This window comes from Neolamprologus brichardi, chromosome 1 (genome assembly GCF_056152115.1).
Source record: "Neolamprologus brichardi isolate AB-2024 chromosome 1, ASM5615211v1, whole genome shotgun sequence".
Classification (NCBI taxonomy): Eukaryota; Metazoa; Chordata; class Actinopteri; order Cichliformes; family Cichlidae; genus Neolamprologus; species Neolamprologus brichardi.
In genome coordinates, this window is record NC_142104.1 from 7,413,066 (window position 1) to 7,432,195 (window position 19,130).

Here is a 19,130-nt window from a genome sequence, read left to right on the forward strand (position 1 = left end):
GGTGATATATTTGCTCATAGTTTCAAAATGATGTTTATCCTTTTCAGTATTCCCACCTCACAGTGAGATTGCTGGTACAAACTAAAGTTTCCACAGGCAAAAGCTTGCATCTCATCATTCAGCAGCTTGTAGAAGCACCTTTAGCAGCTCTAAGTTGAAGTAATCATTTCATCTATGAGTCATCACACATCAGTCTCTCACATTTTTTAGTGGAGGAAGTCGGGCCAACTTTTCTCTATAACATTGTTTCAGTTCATTGAGGTTTGTGGACATTAGCGATTGCAAATGAAGGTGCCCAAGTCCTGCGGCTGCCAAAGAAAAAAAAGTAAAAACAGGAAAGCACTGAATCATCACCCCTGCGCCACAGTGATTGACAGCACGTACGAGGTGTTTGTGCTGATATGCTGCGTTTGGCTTTCCCCAAATATAGAGCTGTGAATTATTATCAAACATTTCCACTTTGACCTCATCTGTCTAAAGGACATTGTTTCAGACGTCTTGTGGTTTATTCAGATGCAATTTTACAAAGCCAAGTTGTGCTTCGTATTCTTTTTAAGCTTTGTCCTGGCAAATAAGTCTTTTTTTAGTCTGTACTTCCATGAAATTTAACATTTAAAAGGCCAAATGAGGCTTGCAGAGTCTGATGTCATTCTTCTGTTTGTGGCATTGCAGGGTCTGACTTTGGTGTGAATTTACTGGAAGGTCGGAAGATTCTTAAAACTTTTATAGAGGTTTTCACACTTGCTGATGACTAGTGAAGCCAGTGTATTTGAATATCAGCACATAGCTGCAACATTCCTTCTTAATTTGTATGAAAGCAAAAAAGGTGTACTTTATTTTTCACAGGACTGCACAGAATCCTGTGAAAATGTTCTTTTTCGTGGGACTGTACATCTTCTAATCAACTGATAATAACACAGCATGAATTGAAACACTCAATAGACAGAAATGTGTCAAACAAAATGTTTGGGATTCAAAGTTAGAGTTCCAGTTGAGTATTGTGAGCAGAAACCCTATTTGTATCATAACCACATGAAGGACAATGTCACAACTGTGACTCCCTAGAGTCTCTGCTGGTCAGTGGATAACCTCTGAAGTCAACTTTAAAGGATGTTGCTGGATTCCGACAAGAATTATCCTTGTGCATTCATCCCCTGTGATACCATTTAGCAAGATAACCTATCCTCTAATTAGTGAACTTTAGAGTTGCTGGTACTGGAGGAGTTAAGAGTAGTGTGGGCGCACTGGTACCCTAGGACCAGGCTTTATTTGCAGTCTGTGCTAAACTATGATAACAGCCTCCTGGTTTTTAATGGTAACACTATTTTGAAAGCCACTTCACATTACAAAGAGTTTTCTGCAGTCGGTTACTTGTCCACCTCAGAAATTAAACAGATTTTCATTCTTTCAAATCTATCAGAAGAAGGACTCTGTATCATCGGCAGAGACTCTGAGGAATGCGTCTGTGGTGCCCCATGTTTTTGTTTGTTTGCTTCACACTTCAAGTCAATTTTTTCAGGCACACTTTGTGGTGCATGTCTCCACAGACAGCTGTTTAAACCAAACAAATTTACTGAACTTGATGAACATAACGCACCATAATAACACACTGTATCTAAAAGTATCGATGATTCCTTCCTGCTGCGACCACATGAAAGCTGCCTTTATCCAGTAAACTTCTGTTTAGACCAGCTGCTCCTTTCAGCTCCTCTGTGCTGACAGACATCTGTTTGGCATCTCTGTCTGAGGATGGAGTTTGTGTGGACTGAACAGATCAAATGCTTCAGTAGGGCTTATGCAACACTCATGTCACTTTCATTGTGGATTCCTAATAATCTTTGGCAAGAAACCGAATAAGCATAATTACCAAATGCTAGACTGTTACTTTAAAATGTCACCAAACACTATACGAGACATTCCGAAAACTTGTTTTTCCTCATAATTTAAAATCTTATTACATTTATTTTGTCTTTTTTTAAAAAGATGTGTCCTAGACCCCACTCACACAGACAGGCAAACCCCCTGGTAACCTTTGTTTATAGGGAAAAATGTGTATTCCCTGACAGTGTTTGCTGGAGCGGTTACTGTTGCAAGTTGCAACGACGTATATGGTGCTGCACTAAAGAAAAACCTCCTTGCAATTGTTTTGTTTGCTAGCAGATTGCCACGGTTTCCTGTAGTTTGCATAGAAGAATCAACTTGCACCTTGTGAAATGGTAAGCCACGACTTTTACTTTCAAGACAAACATTCTCCATTTTGGGTTTGTGTTTGTCACGGGGTGGAAATGGACAAGTTAACTCGATTTTTATCTCGCATGAGTTGCTGTGTTTTATTATTGTTAATATTTTAATATTGTAAAGTGTTTTATTCTTGTTTTATTGCATGCTTTTATTGTATTTATTGTTGAATTGTCCTGGAGAGACTATACCCCTCCCTGATTACAAACTTGGCACACCTGGGAGGTCACAGAGGCCCAATGAGAGGGCCTAGCCGGTCAGGAGAAGCAGGGCAGCAGAGATGGCGGAGTAGATGCTGGCAGGCAGCGGTGGCGGCCGCAAGCAGAGGGCGGCGTTGGTGCGGGTTGGTGTGCAGTACGTGGCGAGGGCATACGACGGCCAGTGCGTAGAGAAGCAGTGAGAGCCGTGCTGCTGCTGGAATAGCTTGAGGCCAGAGGACGCTGTGGTGGGGGATTAGTTAGGAGTGGGACAGCGCCCTACCTCCGACGGTGAGACCATAGTGCTGGCGTGCCACAGAAAAGCGGCGGGCAGGGTTAGGAGCTCTGCCCATCCGGGCACTCCGGATCGGAGAGACTGACAGGACGGCCGGGGACGCCGCCGGGTTTTTCTTGCACGGCCCGATTTTGCTGGATTTTAACGCCGTGGCTGACTTCTCTGGACTTTTAGTGTGTTTATGTTTTATTTTGATTTTTACTGTGTGTTTTAATTGCCTTTAAAATTTTAACTGTGTTTGTATGATAAATTATATTTTAGTGATACAATTTTTATATCGTTCTGTTCCCTTGGCTGCTCCACTGCTCCATCCGTTTTTTGGAGGGTTTCCCTCCTTTAATAACACCTGTTAATCTACTACTACATGTTGACTAGAGGAGGTCGCAGTACCCTCTTTGTGATTTTACTTAGTGAGTCAGTAGGCTTCTATGTGACTGGTCCTTATTTAGGTTGATCTATAATGATATGATATGATATGATATGATATGATATGATATGATATGAGTTACTTGGCAAAGCTGGAGAAATGAGCCCAGCTTTTGACTTTATTATGATCAGGAAATCTGGGTAGCAAAACAAGACAGCATATTAACCCTGCATGCTTTCTTCATGGCCATCCGGTATAAGCCAGACTTCCAAACACTGTCCTCCAGTGTTTGGAAGCTAGAGCCTATCACAATGTGTGACATGTCTCAGTTTGTGGGATAGAAATGCTCTAAAGTTCCACTTAAAGAGGGAAAACTGCCACCCATACATTGCAGAGTTGTATCACAGTTGAGCAGATGGTGATGCAGGCAAGAGGCATTTTTACATTAAGTTGCTGCCTAACTTTTGAAATAAATAATTCTATCTAAAAAGTAAATAATGATATCAAACGTTGCTGTAAAACACTGCCTGCATCTATACATCTAAGCTCTGTGGCTCATGAGGCAGCACAGGTTACTTATTAATTGAAAGGTCGGTGGTTCAATCCCCAGCTACTCTAATCTGCATCTTGAAATATCCTTGGGCATAATGAACCGGAGTTGCCCCAGTGCATCCATCGGAGCGTGAGCATGTGTTTGTGCAGAATACCAGAGGTGGGATTGCCAGGCAGGACCATACATCATGTCCCCCGCAATGTAAATCTGTATGTACAGTGAAGTGTTTGTATGAGCTCTTCCCTCTACAGCCACCCCCAGAAAACCTTGGGATTAAATGAACTCCTGTAAAGTCTCCTAAATGCTGTTTATTTTTTCTTTTTCTTTTTTTTTGCGTCTTACGTGCACAAACGTAAGACGTAAGGTATAAGAAAAAAGTACTTGTGTGAATAAGGATTGTAGTAAAAAACGTTTTGAGTACTCAGAGTAGAAGAGTGCTATACAAGTACCTGGCCATTTGCCATGTACTAAAAACAATGGCCAATATATGATTAATGGATTTCTTTTATACTCCCTGTGAATGAGTAATGGTCTCCAGTATCGTCAGGCTTTAACACACAGATGCACATATGAAATATACACTATTGTCAAAAGGAAAAACTTAATAAGACAGGGGATATTAAGAAGAATATTTAAACTTGCATGTAAATTCTTCTACAGACCATCTCTAAGAGCTAATCGTTTGAGCAGTGATGACAAAACAGCGCTAAGACTCCCGTTCTAAAAGTCACTGTTAGCCTTTCTACTGAACCGATGTTTGTGAAATAATCTTGTTGTCAACTCGTGACAACTGTACAGTGTGGCTCTGAATGTGAAAGCGTGAGAACATGTGTTCATGTTGAAGTGCGTATCTGTGCATTTGTTTATAAGCATCTGTGTGTACAATTTTGGAAGCTCCCTGCCAACGCGAGACAAATGGCAACACAGCTGCTCACAGCATGAAGAGGAAACACTCAACATGGCACAGAAGGACTGACATCAACAAGCTCTAATAATGCTGAAAGAGGCACACATCAAGTCTGCTGACATCTACTGACTAACACCAGATTAACACCAGCAGCCAGTATCTAGGACAGAGGAGAAACGTTTCTATTTCTACATCCACTTCATCAACAATGCAATTAGACATTATTCATCCTGAAGAACCCAGTATTTATCATTCTCACCTCCTCTGGTTCATCTCTCCGTCTCCTCCGTTGTTCTTTCCAGGACCCCAGCTGTGGCGGCGAAGAGGTGACAGGGAACGGTTGCTGTTACGAAAGAGACAGGAACGCCGCGGCACCTCGGTTACTCTATCTTTGGCCTCTTCTTCAGCCTCTCCTGCCCCTCCTCCTTCTCCACCTTCACTGTCCAGTCCTTCAGTGGCAGGTGCCACGGTCTGGATGCCCTCTTCTGGACTCCAGCTGCAGCCCAGGCCCTGGCTGCCCTCCGGGCTGGAGCTGGTCGGGCCGACGCTGGCGGTGTCGTCTGTGGAAGAGCAGGAGACGGAAACCTCGCTGGTACTGTCTCCTCCAGTCACAGGTTCATCATTCTGAAAGACATCCCAAAAGAGAAAAGGTATAACTTTACACTACTTTAAAGCATTACTGTACCATCAAAACGTTATGGTTTATCATGAGCCAGTATGCTAAATCAGCACTATATGAAGTCAATGCCACACTAATAAAATGTTGATTTATTATTTTAGGGAGCGAGGACACATGTAAATGCAACTGTTTCCACGTAAAGTATTAATTTCCAGGTTTAATCAAGCAATGCGCTTGTGAACCGTGAACAGTAACTGAAAGTGTGAAGAGTCTGGCTCTGCTCTGAGAACCACAGGAAGTGGAGCGTGAGAACATGTGTGTGCTTACTAAGCTATTGTGAGGCAAGGTTGTGGATGACAACTTGAGGAATTAGTGATAATCAACGGCAAAAAAATCCCACAAAAAAGCCTGCAGACGCTATGTCTCAACAGCTGCTCAGCAGATATCTATCCATTTATGGTCACTAAGTGCATAAGGCTAAATCATTTATTGTAAGTGAACGAAGCTCTCCTGCCCTCTCACTGGCTGGTTCTATTTTTGTTTGGGTCACATGGTACACATTACACAGAGTGGCTAGCACCACCTTACATTAACCCTGGCCTTGGTGACGGTGATGGTATCAGGTAGTGGCAATCCTACAAGGGAACAATAGGACTATATGAAGGACCCAAAAGGTTAATTCTGTTCATCTGGAAGTAGCGTAGTGTTTTCTATATGGAGGACCACAAAACCCCAATAACAGGAGACTATTTAAGATCCATAATGTGCTTTTGCCATTTTATCACACCTGCAGTTTATGGGCAGAATGTAACAGAACAGGGAAAAAAGGGCACTCCAACACAGCATAATAAATATGAATAAAACATAACACAGCAAAACAGATGTCCTTGAAATCATTGTTAATTACTCAGGCTATCACATTGTATATCAATCAGCATTTCTTCACTGAGGCATGAGATGAATTAAGAGTAGGCTGAAGAGCCATTTAACCCACAGGAATGGAATATAATGAGGACCAAATGGCATGGCTTAGGGATAATGAGCCAGCGCCACTTTATAGCAACACTGGCATTATAACAAACACCAATAAATGATAGCAACCTTGTTAAAACAAACCTTTCCCAGGAAAACACTTCTTAGTGATATATAGTCTTTTTAAAGTCCATTTGTCATTGTCACGGGACCATTTTAGTGATCCAAATCCACAGACAGTTGGCAATTAGCAGTTGGCAAATATAAAGTGTACGTACACCACGTATGTGTAAACTAATATGTATTCTTGCAAGTTAATTAGCCATATGCTTGTGTATAGTCTGCTGATTTCTTGACAAGTCTTCACCTGACAGCTCTATAATATAAGAAGCACACGGAAAACAAATAGTTTTGGTAAAACCACTCTTTGGGAATGGTGGGAAAAAACTACTGCCCACACACACACACACAGGTTTGGGATAGTCCATTTAGAGTTAATTTGTAGGTGTGAGCTTTAACTGGGCCTATTGTGCTGCCAGCTGCAGTGTGAGGGCCGAGCATAGAGCTGCTTCTGTCGCAGAGCTGCGAATGAAAGATCTGCTTTATGCTGCAAACACAACTTCCTCTGGGAGTCGGACAACGCATGAGCATACATCAAGGGCAGAGAGTGCATGTGAACGTCAGCTCCAGCGCTATAGGAGAAGGACCCAGCTGACTTTTAAACTTTGTTTTATTTCAGGATTTTAAATGTTATCTGATGGCACAACATACATGTGAAACTCAGATAAGTCACGACCGTTGAAACCGTCTATGTCCTCTTTATTCTACATTTACAGTATTACATTTCACAAAAGAAGCGTTTCCCTTCAGAGAGCAGCAAAGACGTTAATCCTCTCTTTCAGAATTTAGCTCCTGTAGTCTTTGTGCGGATTCATTTTGCCCATCACGGCCTATCTACAGCGTCCCAACCCTCAGCGCCACACTGTATACTCCCAGGCAGCTGATATTCTCTTCTCTAGCTTTGTTTGCACCAAACATGACATACGGTTCACATTACAATGAGCATGTTTCAAGTGCTCAACACAGCAGAAACTGAGAGATACAAGTGTTTCAACTTTAACCAAAGGGTGCCTGGCTTCAAACAGACTTTCAACAGCAGCAGAGTGACAGCAGGGACCACAGCTTGCACTTTCCCAGCAGCGGAGGAGAGCTGCCGGCTTAAAAAGATGCTTAGTAGATGTTTGGCATCTCTGCCTCAGGGTACTAATAAATAAAAAACAGACACAGACTGAGAAAATAGATACTTCATATATAGTATATAATCCCTATAGGAGCAGTTGCAGAGGCAAAATATATTCTTGGTGTTTGACTGAACCGGATGTTTGGACCACAGCCAGCCAAGGATTTAGTAAACAAGGAATTTGCTGCTACATTTTTCCTCATTTATACATTTAATGATTGATGTGTTTGCAGTTTGGATGTGTAAGAAGTTCATTCTACAGCATATATAGGGGCAATGTTTTTATTTACATTTTTACTTACTTACTTACTTAAAATATATATTTTTTCACAGATTTGTCCTCATTTGCTTTTCTCACTTTGCACAGATAATTAAACCAGTTTAAAATAATTGTTTTTGAGCACTTTAACATTGATTCGAAGTCGATGGGGCTCAGACCTTTCTGAAGATGCTGTCATATCCGGGTTCTGCGTTCAGGAAGCTCTCTATGTCACTGCCAGAGTCTCTGTGAGCTGAAGAGGGGCAGCTGGTGGCACTGCTGGTCCTACTGGGCAAACTGGAAAATGTTGAAGACTCTGAGGATCCTGAAAGACACGACATTTAACACATCGCAGGGTTAAAATCAAACAGAGGAGAAAACTGATAAGTTTCTCAACAGAGGCTGTTAAACTGAAAAACCCCCCACCTTGTTTCCAAAACAATAAGTCTTCATTCTTTGTTCTAAAACACAAGCAGGTCTGTAAGACATCAGTGAAAAGACTTGTGGGAATCTGAGAAGGTGTGAAAAGCCTGGTGGATCAATGGCTGACTGTCCTCACCAAAGCGGTCTGTGCTCGACTGCAAACAACCAGTGTTTGTGGGTTTCATAAAGGTACCAGGGCAGAACTGAAGTTATAATCTGACTCGGAGAAAGACAACGTAAACGGTTATTGATGTACTGCAAAACTGCTTTCATGAAAGAGCTGCATTAGTCACCCTAAGGCCAAACGGACACTGATGCTTACAAAGAATGTCTGCACCTTATTTTAAGCTTTAAAGCAAGAAGTCATTTTTTACTTCTGTTGCTTGATCGATAGAAATTACAGACATCAAGCAGACAGTTACTCGAGTTCATATCAGCCACAATGATATGAACTATAATTAGTCAGAATCGCGTGTATCACACTGACTACTTTGAATTTAAAGTAGTCGCTCTCAGGCCTCGGCTTATATGATGCCATGTTAGTTTTTCTCAGTAAGTCTCTGTACTCTTTACCCATAGCAGCTCACCACAAGCCATTTTTACTTTACACCCACTATTCTATCTCACTGAATTACAAACAGCCAAATCTAAAGTCAGCACAGAATACAACAACTGTTATGCAACAAGGTTCTGGGGCTACAGCTTTTTGGACATGTAAGGACATGCACAGATAATATTCCAGGCCAAACTAAAAGAGGAAGCCTGTACTCGGGCACAGACATCTACCAATGGGCTGACTTTAGCCAGCAGCCAAGAAAAACTGGATGAGATCATTTGCTCAGTTTTGTTAGGATTTTTTTTTTTTTAAATTTCTATTTCTGCTCAAAAACCGGAAGTTATTCTTAATCCCCCGGGAAGACTTGCATCCCCTACACTCATGTGAGCAAGAGGAAGCTAGATTTTGTATACGTATGTATGTGCTCATGCTTCAAGAGCCTGGATTCTGTGTCGCTGAGTGGGTACAAGTAGATGCCTCATACATGATATATATATATATATATATATATATATATATATATATATATATATAATTCAAGTGGAGAAATACAAATCTATAAATAAATGTAAACTGAACTAAACATGCCACAGAAAAGGGCATATTTAAAATAAAGCACACCCTGTATTCAGCACAACCCAAAAGCAGAAGCAGATTATCTTGTTTTTCATAATTATTCACAGCCAAAATCAAGACTAAAAATAAAAGTAGATTAATGAACCAACACCAGCAAAGGATGGCTCGAGGAATCCTGAAGCTGGCAGAAACATAACCCTATAAAATTCAGCTCCCGTCAGCTGCTCTTAGGGGTGGGGAGTCTCTTTACATCATAGTAGTTGTTAGACTTGAGGGGGTGGGGGTATACAATCTTTCTGTAGAATAACCATGAGCTCCTTTAACAAACATCGGTGAGAGAGCAGGTCGACACAGTCAGCTCTTAATGAAAGGAGGGTAGTCAGATCACAGCATCGACAAACGTTATGGTTTCATAATGTTTCAATCAGCCTGATTACAACCCCAATGGGACATCACCACTTTGGGTCGAGTGATACCACTGAATAGTGTGTCACAATGGACAAAGGTAGGTGCTATCCTGACTTCCTTAATTGTAAATTCTTACACAATGGTTCTGTCACTTCTATCTAAAATAGTCTGAGCCTGACACAAACAATCCAAAAACATGAAAATATCAGATAAATAAGCTGCTTCAAGTACTTATTGAGCAGCAAAAGTCCATATGTTTTTCCAGACACTGACATGTTGTTTTCGCTAATTAGCACATTCCTGCGCTGAGAGGCTGAACTAAAGATGGATCTCAACTGCATAATACAGCACAGATTTGAGTATCACTACTATAGAACATCATCATTCCTCATTAGAGCACTTGAAAGAGTTCATGAAGTCTCAATCGAAACTTTGCAATCAAAGGAGTCAGCAGTTTAAATCGTATTTGGGAAATTAAAGTTTCCATATTGGCATCAACACTGCTTTATGAGTCCTGCAGCAGACACCACAACATGACAGGCGCAGGATTATTTCTGGTTTCTGCTTTGAGAAGAAACAGGGTCACAAGTTTAGTTATTACCAAAGTGTTCCTACATGACAACTGGGCAAAACACATCCTGCTCGCTCATACTACAACATGTAGACAACATGTAGACAACATTAAAGGGGAAGGCTGCCATATCATGACATCACCAGCTCTTTTCAGTTAAGATACCAAATCCACACTGACCTTTGACCTCAACTGCTGCAACAGAGCTTAGTCTTGACCACAGTGCGTTGGTGGCTCGATGCAAGAACATTTTGCCCCTTTTTACGTCATATTTCCGCTATTAGCAGACGATCCAAAAATGAACGTGCGTGAGAATGTTGGAGTTGCAAGTGCTGGTGACACAAGTGGACTCAGGGAGTTTTTCCTCAGACTCCACCCCCTCACAGCTGTCTGTCACAACTAGCAGGGGACTGTGAGTTTTGACAGCTGTCCTCCTCCCTCTGTGTCAAGCAGACCCCAACACCACTACCACAGCACGCATAGAAAAGGCTCAGAGAACAGGTGTAAAAGTTGCTCATGAGTCGACGGGTGGTTGAGGCTGCTGGCCAAGTGTGAAGAAGGTCAGATATATATACTTTATATATATTATATCATATCCCCTTTTTTGCACCTTTCATGCAATCTCTATAAATTGATCTGCATATACAAATGCAGGGGACAAGATTTTTGGTTTCTATTTAAAGTCAACTTGTAGTAAAGGAGGATTTTGTTTCCTGAAGGTAAACAGTCTGCCTAGCGAGCAACAGGGGGGACACATCTGATACAGATTCAGCATTTTATTAGCTTTTTAAAAAATGAATCTAAATTCATAAACCAGCAGACACAAACAGAAAACTTGGCCTTGACTGCAGAGATACACGTCACTTTTTAACCACAGGAGCTTTCCCCTGAGAGTAGAAACTCTTGAAGGAATTTCAACTGCATTTCCACTGCGGACACCTGAGTCTAAATTAAACGCTGGGGAAATTATTTTACCCCCAAGTCCCTACTTGGTAGGCAGTATTTTGTCAAAGCATGAAAACTTTGGGGATGGGGCTTGAAGCGATGAATACTTCTGATTGGTCAAGGACTCTTCTGTATTGCCACCTACTGGTCTACAGAAAAGAACTGTCAAACTGTTCTAGCTTTCCTTGTTTCTTGCAGAAGGTATAAAGAGCCCCTTTAGTCCTTTCAAACAATCCTTACATTTAAAGAAATGCAGCTTTATACTGCAGTGTATACTACTTTTTGATTACTGCAATTCGAATAATTTGAGTTTAACTGCAGGTAAAAACACCTCGAAGTGATTAGATTAGATGAAACTTTATTAATCCCTCGGGTGGGTTTCTTCGGGAAATTCAGAGGGTTAAAAATAAGTGTAACGTGCGGCTAAAAAAATATAAAAGTAGATACAATCTAATCTAATTTCGAGTCAGAAATAATCGGCATAGTAACAAAAAAAATTAATAAAAAATAGTCTGTTGGGTTAGAAACATTCTTCTCTGCAAGTTTTCCCTGTTAGGAAAAACACTTATCTCAGCTAAGTGTAGATTTTATCAGAACTTTCATATAAAATCTTATTTATATTTTCTTCGACCTATACTTCCTTGTCCTGTGTTTTTTCATGTTAAATGTGTACAAGGTTCTCTGTCTAACTGGGCTGATTTATTACACATATGAGGTGTAGAAGATTCCAGTTAACCTTTCTAAAAAGTTGATCAAAGTGCATCAGACTACCTGCGAAATACACCATCATCTTGCTGTTTCTTTTTCTTTGAGTGACCTTTGTCTGCAGACTGGTTCAGTTCATAATCAGGTATCACTTCACCATCTGCATTTCAACACGTTCACAAAATTAAACATCCGTTTTCTAAATTCAGCGAGTGCAAAGGACAAAGTCCTCATACTTCTGAGTAGAGGATGTTACCACATAGCCTCCTATTTTTCACAGAGATAAAAATCTGTCTGCACACAGTTTACAGAGTATATTAAACAAAACGGCAATTCAAACCTTCCAAACGGCACATGCAGAAACATCCAGCATGATTCCTGTAAATATGGGAAATGAGTTCCGATAAACAGAACAAGGCTTTACCTAAAAGTATTGCATGACCTACCATGCTCTAAAGCAGAACAATGACTTAACATATGTTAGCAAACCACAGCAGACATGCACCACAACATGTACCAGATGCATGATGGGATAATTCACCCTAGAGCACAACAATGCACATGTTCTGCAGCTACGAGAAGAAGTCTCAGCTGTTCTTTTTTTTTTCTTTTAATGTCTGATCAAGTCAAATGAAATGTCTGCAGTCACTGAGGTTTTGCATAAACTTGTAATTATTAAAATTATGGTAAATGGCCTGTATTTGTATAGCACTTTACTTAGTTCCTAAGAACCCCAAAGCACTTTACACTACATTCAGTCATCCACCCATTCACACACTGAACACTGACTGCTACTTATGTAGCTTGTTTGCCTTTAAGTGTCCTTTATTCTGTCTTTTCTACAGAGAGAAAGTGTTGTATATTGCAGCTGTCATGCAACACGTCACGTACAGAATATGGCTAAATGCTGCCTGATCATCCACAGCAAAACAGTATCACAAGGGCCTTTTCAACCAACAGAAAATTTGCATTACTTCACACAAACATAATGTCTAGCACCAAGATTACTCCTTAGCAAGTTTAGCATGCCTTTTTATTTTTTTCCCCAGGTCTTTAAAAGTAAAGATGACAACGGTGTCTCCAGACAACACAGAGATCAGATCTGACAAGGTCTGGTTCTCACTAAGAACCAATGTTTCAGTTTCCAAAAGGTTGGAACACACCGCAGAGCGTGGGCGTTTCTCATTATCTGAGACACATTAAAAAGTAAGTAAGTAAATAAATAAATAAAATAACATGCACAAAAGCACAGAGTGAACATAAAGCCTTTGCAACAAATTCCTTATAAAGGTAATAATTACTTAAAAAAATTTTCTGAACAAATTAAATTTGCAACAGAACAACAATGAGATTTATATGATTGTGTGAATGTGTGTGTGAATGGGTGGATGACTGGATATGTAAAGTGCTTTGGGGTCCTTAGGGACTAGTAAAGCGCTATATAAATACAGGCCATTTACCATTTACCATATGATATTTATAAATGAGAAATTTTACAGTGCCATTTCTAATCATTTTAATTGACTGTAAAGGTGTATTCATAGCTTAGTCTTCCTCTAACTGAGCTGTCGAGCATATTTAGTAAAAAAAAAAACAAAACCCCAAAGTACCAAATTTCCTGGTTCAACAAAAGCTCAGCTGGGTTACAGAAGAAGTCAAGTGATGTTATTTGATTACTATGATTACTTATCATATGGAATGAAAATAATGAACTAGTACAAGTGTATCCAAACTTTGGATTGACTCTTATTTTTGCAGTCCAGTCGCATAAGACTGTGCATATTGACTTTGAAGAAGGTGTGAGTATCGACTTTCACCTGGAAGGTTTTTGCAGTCAGTAAAATCACATTGACCTTTGACACCAAAAACCAAAAGATCATGGAGAACTTTTCTTCTATAGCCAAACAAATACTGTGAGCTACTTCTACCTCTATCTGAAAGGAGCATCCAGTCACCATTAATGTTCCTGCACAATAAGAATAATAATCTACAGCGAGTTGTTCTGTTGGCTCTACAAGGCCGTGTTGATGCCAACATCTCCCATCTCACAATGATAGTGCTACGTATTACACCTACCAATATGATCATGTGAGAATAGCATGCTACCATGCTAAACTCATCCTCCAGTTTTAAAGATTTCACTACGTTTAAACCAAAGTACTGAATGCAATGGGACTTGACCAGACGATAGGGCTGCTCAATTAATCGAATTTTAATCACGATTACGATCTGGGCTTTCAACGATCATTAAAAATGACTGAGCCGATTATTAGCCCCTCCCTCGTGCTTTACTCTCGCGCTGCTCCGTGTGAAAAATCGAGCGCACCTCTCTGCATTTCGAACACGTGTCACAACAATTAAGAGCAGCGGTCCCCAACCTTTTTTGCGCCACGGACTGGTTTATGCCCGACAATATTTTCATGGACACTTTAAGGTGTCGCGGATAAATACAACAAAATAAAACTAGTACCGGTACCGAAAAAAATCAAATTTATTCATAACACACGTGAAAAGACCAAGGAAAACCGAGTAAAGGATAACAAAATAACGCTGAAAACTGATAAAAACCCTGAAAACTATACATTTCACACCTGAACCTCAACTCTCGCGGCCCGGTACCAAACGACTCACGGACCGATACCGGTCCGAGGCCCGGGGGTTGGGGACCGCTGATTAAGAGGACCCGAGGGAAGCTCGGAAAGCTAAGCAGAAGTTATTTGGAGAGGAGAGTGACTGCCGTTGGTTGAAAAGAGAGGTAAAAAAAAAAAACTTCAGTGGTGTGGAAACATTATGGGTTCGCGGAGTCAGACGTGGATCAAGTAGACATAGTGTGTAAACTTTGCTACGATGTCGTAGCTGCACCACAGAGCAACACTGCAAAGTTCACTAAACATAGATGTTTACATTTTTCATTTATCTTTTATATTGCAAACATTTGCGCTGTTATCAGTATTTGCACACTATTTTATATTATTTTTTTTGACAATCTTTAAAGTCATTATTCAATACATTGTTATTGTTAAATAAATATCGTCAAATAATTGAGATCTCAATTTCAGTGAAAATAATCGTGATTATCATTTTTGCCATAATCGAGCAGCCCTACCAGACGATGGCACTGAGTCAGAGGACTGCATATATAAACCATCTTTCATGGAAAAAAAATAGTCTGACACAGTCCACTACAACACCAACGTTGACCTGAATGATAAAGTATACTATTCAAACAACATATTACCTATGACTGGATATCACAGGCATCATGAGAGTAGGCTGTAATTAATAAAGTGGTCATTATATGTATATTACAAAAGCATTAAATTAAATTGGTAAGTGAATTTAAGTAAATCATTTCAAGCAGCAACTTAAAAAACTACTTTTGCAGTGGTTGAAACATGGATTACATCCCTCTGTTGCCAAGTTAACTAAATAAATAACTATCAGAGAGAAAGAAAGGGAGGGCAGAAAGCATCTGGCTTAATGAGGAAGAAAAGGAAGTGATGTCAACTGATCCCAGCTGCAACAGAGGAAATCCCACCGTTACCCACCCTTCCATTTTTACTTCCACTTGACACCCATGGTTCTTCTCCCTTCTATTTCCATGTTTGCCTTTTCTTTTGTTTCCTCAGTATGTCTCATCCATTTCAGCCTCTTTTCCTCTCTCCCCCTGTCACACACACTGATGTTTCATCTGTTTTCTACTGCAGATAAAAGGCAGTTTGTTCTCCGCCTGATCCAGCTCATCGATCTGTTGGTCTTTTTTTTTATTGAGACCGGTCTCCCTACAGACAGACTCATCTTATGAAGGTCAAAGAATCCCTTTTTCTTATCTTGCTTTGGCTGTTGCCCAAACTCAGACATATCTGTGTCAACATCTAAAATGTTTCACATTAATATTTCTGCTACAGTCATTGCCCATACTGAGTGAACTATATCCCCATGGCAACAATCAACCACTTGCTGCACTGACAAGTGAGCTGATATTTTTCCCAGCTACACTTCCCTAGTGGCTCGAGGAAACTGCTACTGTGGTCCAGGCATAAACGACGTGATAAAAAGTGGGCACAAATAAATTTTAAAAACTATGCAATGTCAAGACATTTTTAACCACAAGTGAAAATACTAAATGATCTTACTGCTGATGCTGCTGGGTCATATAACTTTGTACATTTGAAATAAAAGTGCAACACGGAGGGACAATAAGGTTGTTAAACCTTCTGGAGAAACTAAACTTTGTAAGCATTTCTAACATATCTGAGGTGGGACCATACGAGCAGTTCTGTAAAAATGTACTTAATAAAGCTGACGACTGAAATTAAAGCTTTGGCTCTCATTGTCTGTTAACTGCCAAAATAACTGCCCTGACATGTTACCAAGTTGGTGGCGAGACTTCCTTCTAGAAGGAAATTATCAAAGCCTTTAAAACTAGTGTTCCTACGCTAACATTAAATGATTTATGGGGTCAATTCCAGAAATTTCATACACGATCAACTGGGATATCACCAAATATTGTTGTGGACTTTACTGAAATATAAAGCACAGCATAACCTTATTTGTAAGCACAATTATATTTAACATTCAAATATAATACACAGTGAGTCTAGCCTATATTGGTCAACAGTCCCACAGACAACACGAACTATATAACGACACTTCCTTCTCATTTGGGTTTTCAGTGTTTCTTTCCTAACAGCAGTCGTCTAAATCAGTATGAGCCCTTGTTGATACAGAGATGAAAATCTTATTAGAGTGTGCATGTTCTGGCCCTTTTCACAGCAATCAGGGTCACTGGTCCCCATCTGTTCTGTATCTAACTTTTCATCATCTGTGTGTGCGCATGCTGGCAAAACACACCAAGTCAACAGCCCATGTTTCTACTTACTCAAAGTCTCATTTGCACGATGTTACTTAAAAACCTTTTAAAGTAGCCGCATAACATCTCCAAGTGTCAGCAGACTTAGACACTTAAAAGTGTGGTTTCAAGAATATTAGAGCGCAAAGGCAGCCTGGGCACGTGTCCTGGGTGACAGGTTAACCACTCAACCATTTGGCTTGTAAGTGGAAACTTTTTTTTAATGTCAGACTAGAAACAATAGAGCGAGATCGGGCTCTAACAATACCGATATCAGGCAACATAATCTTATCTGTGTCAAAGTTGGTGTTTTAGGTCATCTGAGTAGATCAAACTAGGAGAAAGAAAAAGCTACTTTCACAAGTTCACAAACAAACTGCTGCTCTCAAGCCTTAAACAATGTAACGATCTTACTTGATGTCAGTGCTACTTTAACCAGGCCAAAGAGAAACATAGTATCACTTCAAACAGGATACAGGCGTAATCAGTGCTAACACTAATCCACACACGACCCAAGAGCAAAACATTTCTTGCTAACAGCAAAGTACCCGTGTCAGGCAGACTGCTGTAAAAGGAACCAAAGAAAAAGTCATAACAGAAATAACCATTACGAAATTAAAAATACCCATTCTGTCAATTTTAACATGAAAATTTAGAGCAGCAGGAGCTGCCAGTAACTCTTACCTGAGTGCTGAGTATTGCAAGGCTGATGGAACGACGTCTCTCTGTCTCGGTGGATCTACAGAGAAACAGGAAGACACTGAATCACTCTCAGCAACATGTGATCATCACCCACAAAGAAATAATGATGCAGACCAGCATGTCTGTTAGGAAGTGTTCCTCCGAACACAGGATGGGAGGCACCGATAAGACACCCTTTATAACAGCGGTCTTAAGAGTATTCACGGGATTTAGTGACTACACTCGGGCTCTATCTCCATCCCCCCCGAGGAACTGTCTGAAAAGATCCAACTTTTTCAGCCTTCAGCGCTCACAGTCACACTGACACCAACTCACACACACACGCAGTGCCTGTCAGAGCTCTGTGGCTGGCTGTGAACACACAGCGCTGTGGCTCCGCTTCCTCTGTGGTCTCTACAACAGCTGTGTATATGTGTGCGTGCATTTGTGTGTGTGTGTGTGTATGAGCTGGTTTTAGCTACAAAAGCCTCAGACTCCCTCCCTCCCATCTTTGCAGGCAACACAAAAGATTCGACAGTTCGGACGAAGCTGTGCAGATTTGACTGACAGCACTGAATGTGAAACTAAGAGTCAGAGAGAAGCTCATTGTGTTTTAATGAACTCCATCAATTATATCTAGCTAAAGATGATGAACTTTGACTTTCAATGTGTGGTTCAAAGCCAGATTACCAAACCCAGACGCTTCAGATAATTACAAACCTCATGCTGATTGAAAATGCAGTTTCTTTTAAAGGGTCAAGTGCTTTCTGAAGTAAACTGAAGCTACTGTCATTTACACATATCGTCTATAAGATGCTTGTACGACCTCCTTCAATAATTTGTTTCCTCTTTTCTTTAACTTCCTCCTCACTTTAACATTTAACTCCCAGCCCCAGCAAGCTCGGATCAACACGCTTTAGCATGACCCTGTAAACTTTAAGATTCATGCAAAGAAACCTGAAGGAGCAGTATAAACAGGTCGCTAGTTTAAAGACCTCAAATGTTCATCTGATGAAGGAATTGTTGGAATCAAAGACAGCTGTCCCCCACAAGCTTAATTCACTGTGACTGTATGGATGCTGTAGCTTTTATCATACAAGTAAAAGTGGTTCTGTAATGGCAAAAACTGAATACCTTCAAATGGACAGGCCAGTGATCAGAGTAGAAAAAACAAAAAAGGGGAACAACAGACTTGATCTTATCGAACAACTGTTCGATAAGATCAAGTCTGTGTTTAGCTAGCAGCTAGTTAACTTCGCATGAAATAAAGACAAAGGCAGCAGACTAAAACAGCTTGTCTCACTTTTTTTCCCCAAAGGTAAGAAGTAGAAGTAGTATCTGCTTGCAATTACAAGCAGAGGCTGAAAAACGCCCGTTACAGTATCCCAGAGCTTCCAGACCAGCATCCAAGGAAGCAGAAGATTTTTCGACTGAGGTTCAGACTGCGAGGGCCTGAGCCCTTGACAGCCACCCAATCCAAGTGTTACTGAACCCTGATGGCCCCTCCTTGTTGGTGGTGGTCCAAGTAGTTACTTCAGACACTTAAGGATGTGCTGAGGCCTGGCCCCAGGCACTCACCTCGATCACGCCTCCTCCCAATTCCTCGTCCCATAACTGTCAAGTACACACACGCTGCTGTTCAGTATGCTGCCCAAAGGCACTGGAGAAGCCAGGCATTTCGTTTCATCGCAAATGTTAGAGTCATAAGCAACAAAGTAACAAAACAGACTATTAAAAACAAAAAGAGGAAAAGAAGTCATAGCTAA

General features: G+C 40.6%; 1 protein-coding gene across 6 annotated transcripts in view; it reads right to left on the reverse strand.

Moving 5' to 3' along the window:
- Positions 1-19,130, reverse strand: part of akap13a (A-kinase anchoring protein 13a) — a 125,198-nt gene that overhangs the window by 44,177 nt on the left and 61,891 nt on the right. For all 6 annotated transcript variants that reach the window (XM_087845798.1, XM_087845740.1, XM_087845632.1 and 3 more), the window contains exons 10-12: positions 17,368-17,422; positions 7,827-7,972; positions 4,817-5,181 (exon numbers count right to left, since the gene is read on the reverse strand). In XM_087845798.1, coding sequence (XP_087701924.1) covers positions 4,817-5,181; positions 7,827-7,972; positions 17,368-17,422 — 566 coding nt within the window. The remainder of the gene's footprint in view (positions 1-4,816; positions 5,182-7,826; positions 7,973-17,367; positions 17,423-19,130) is intronic.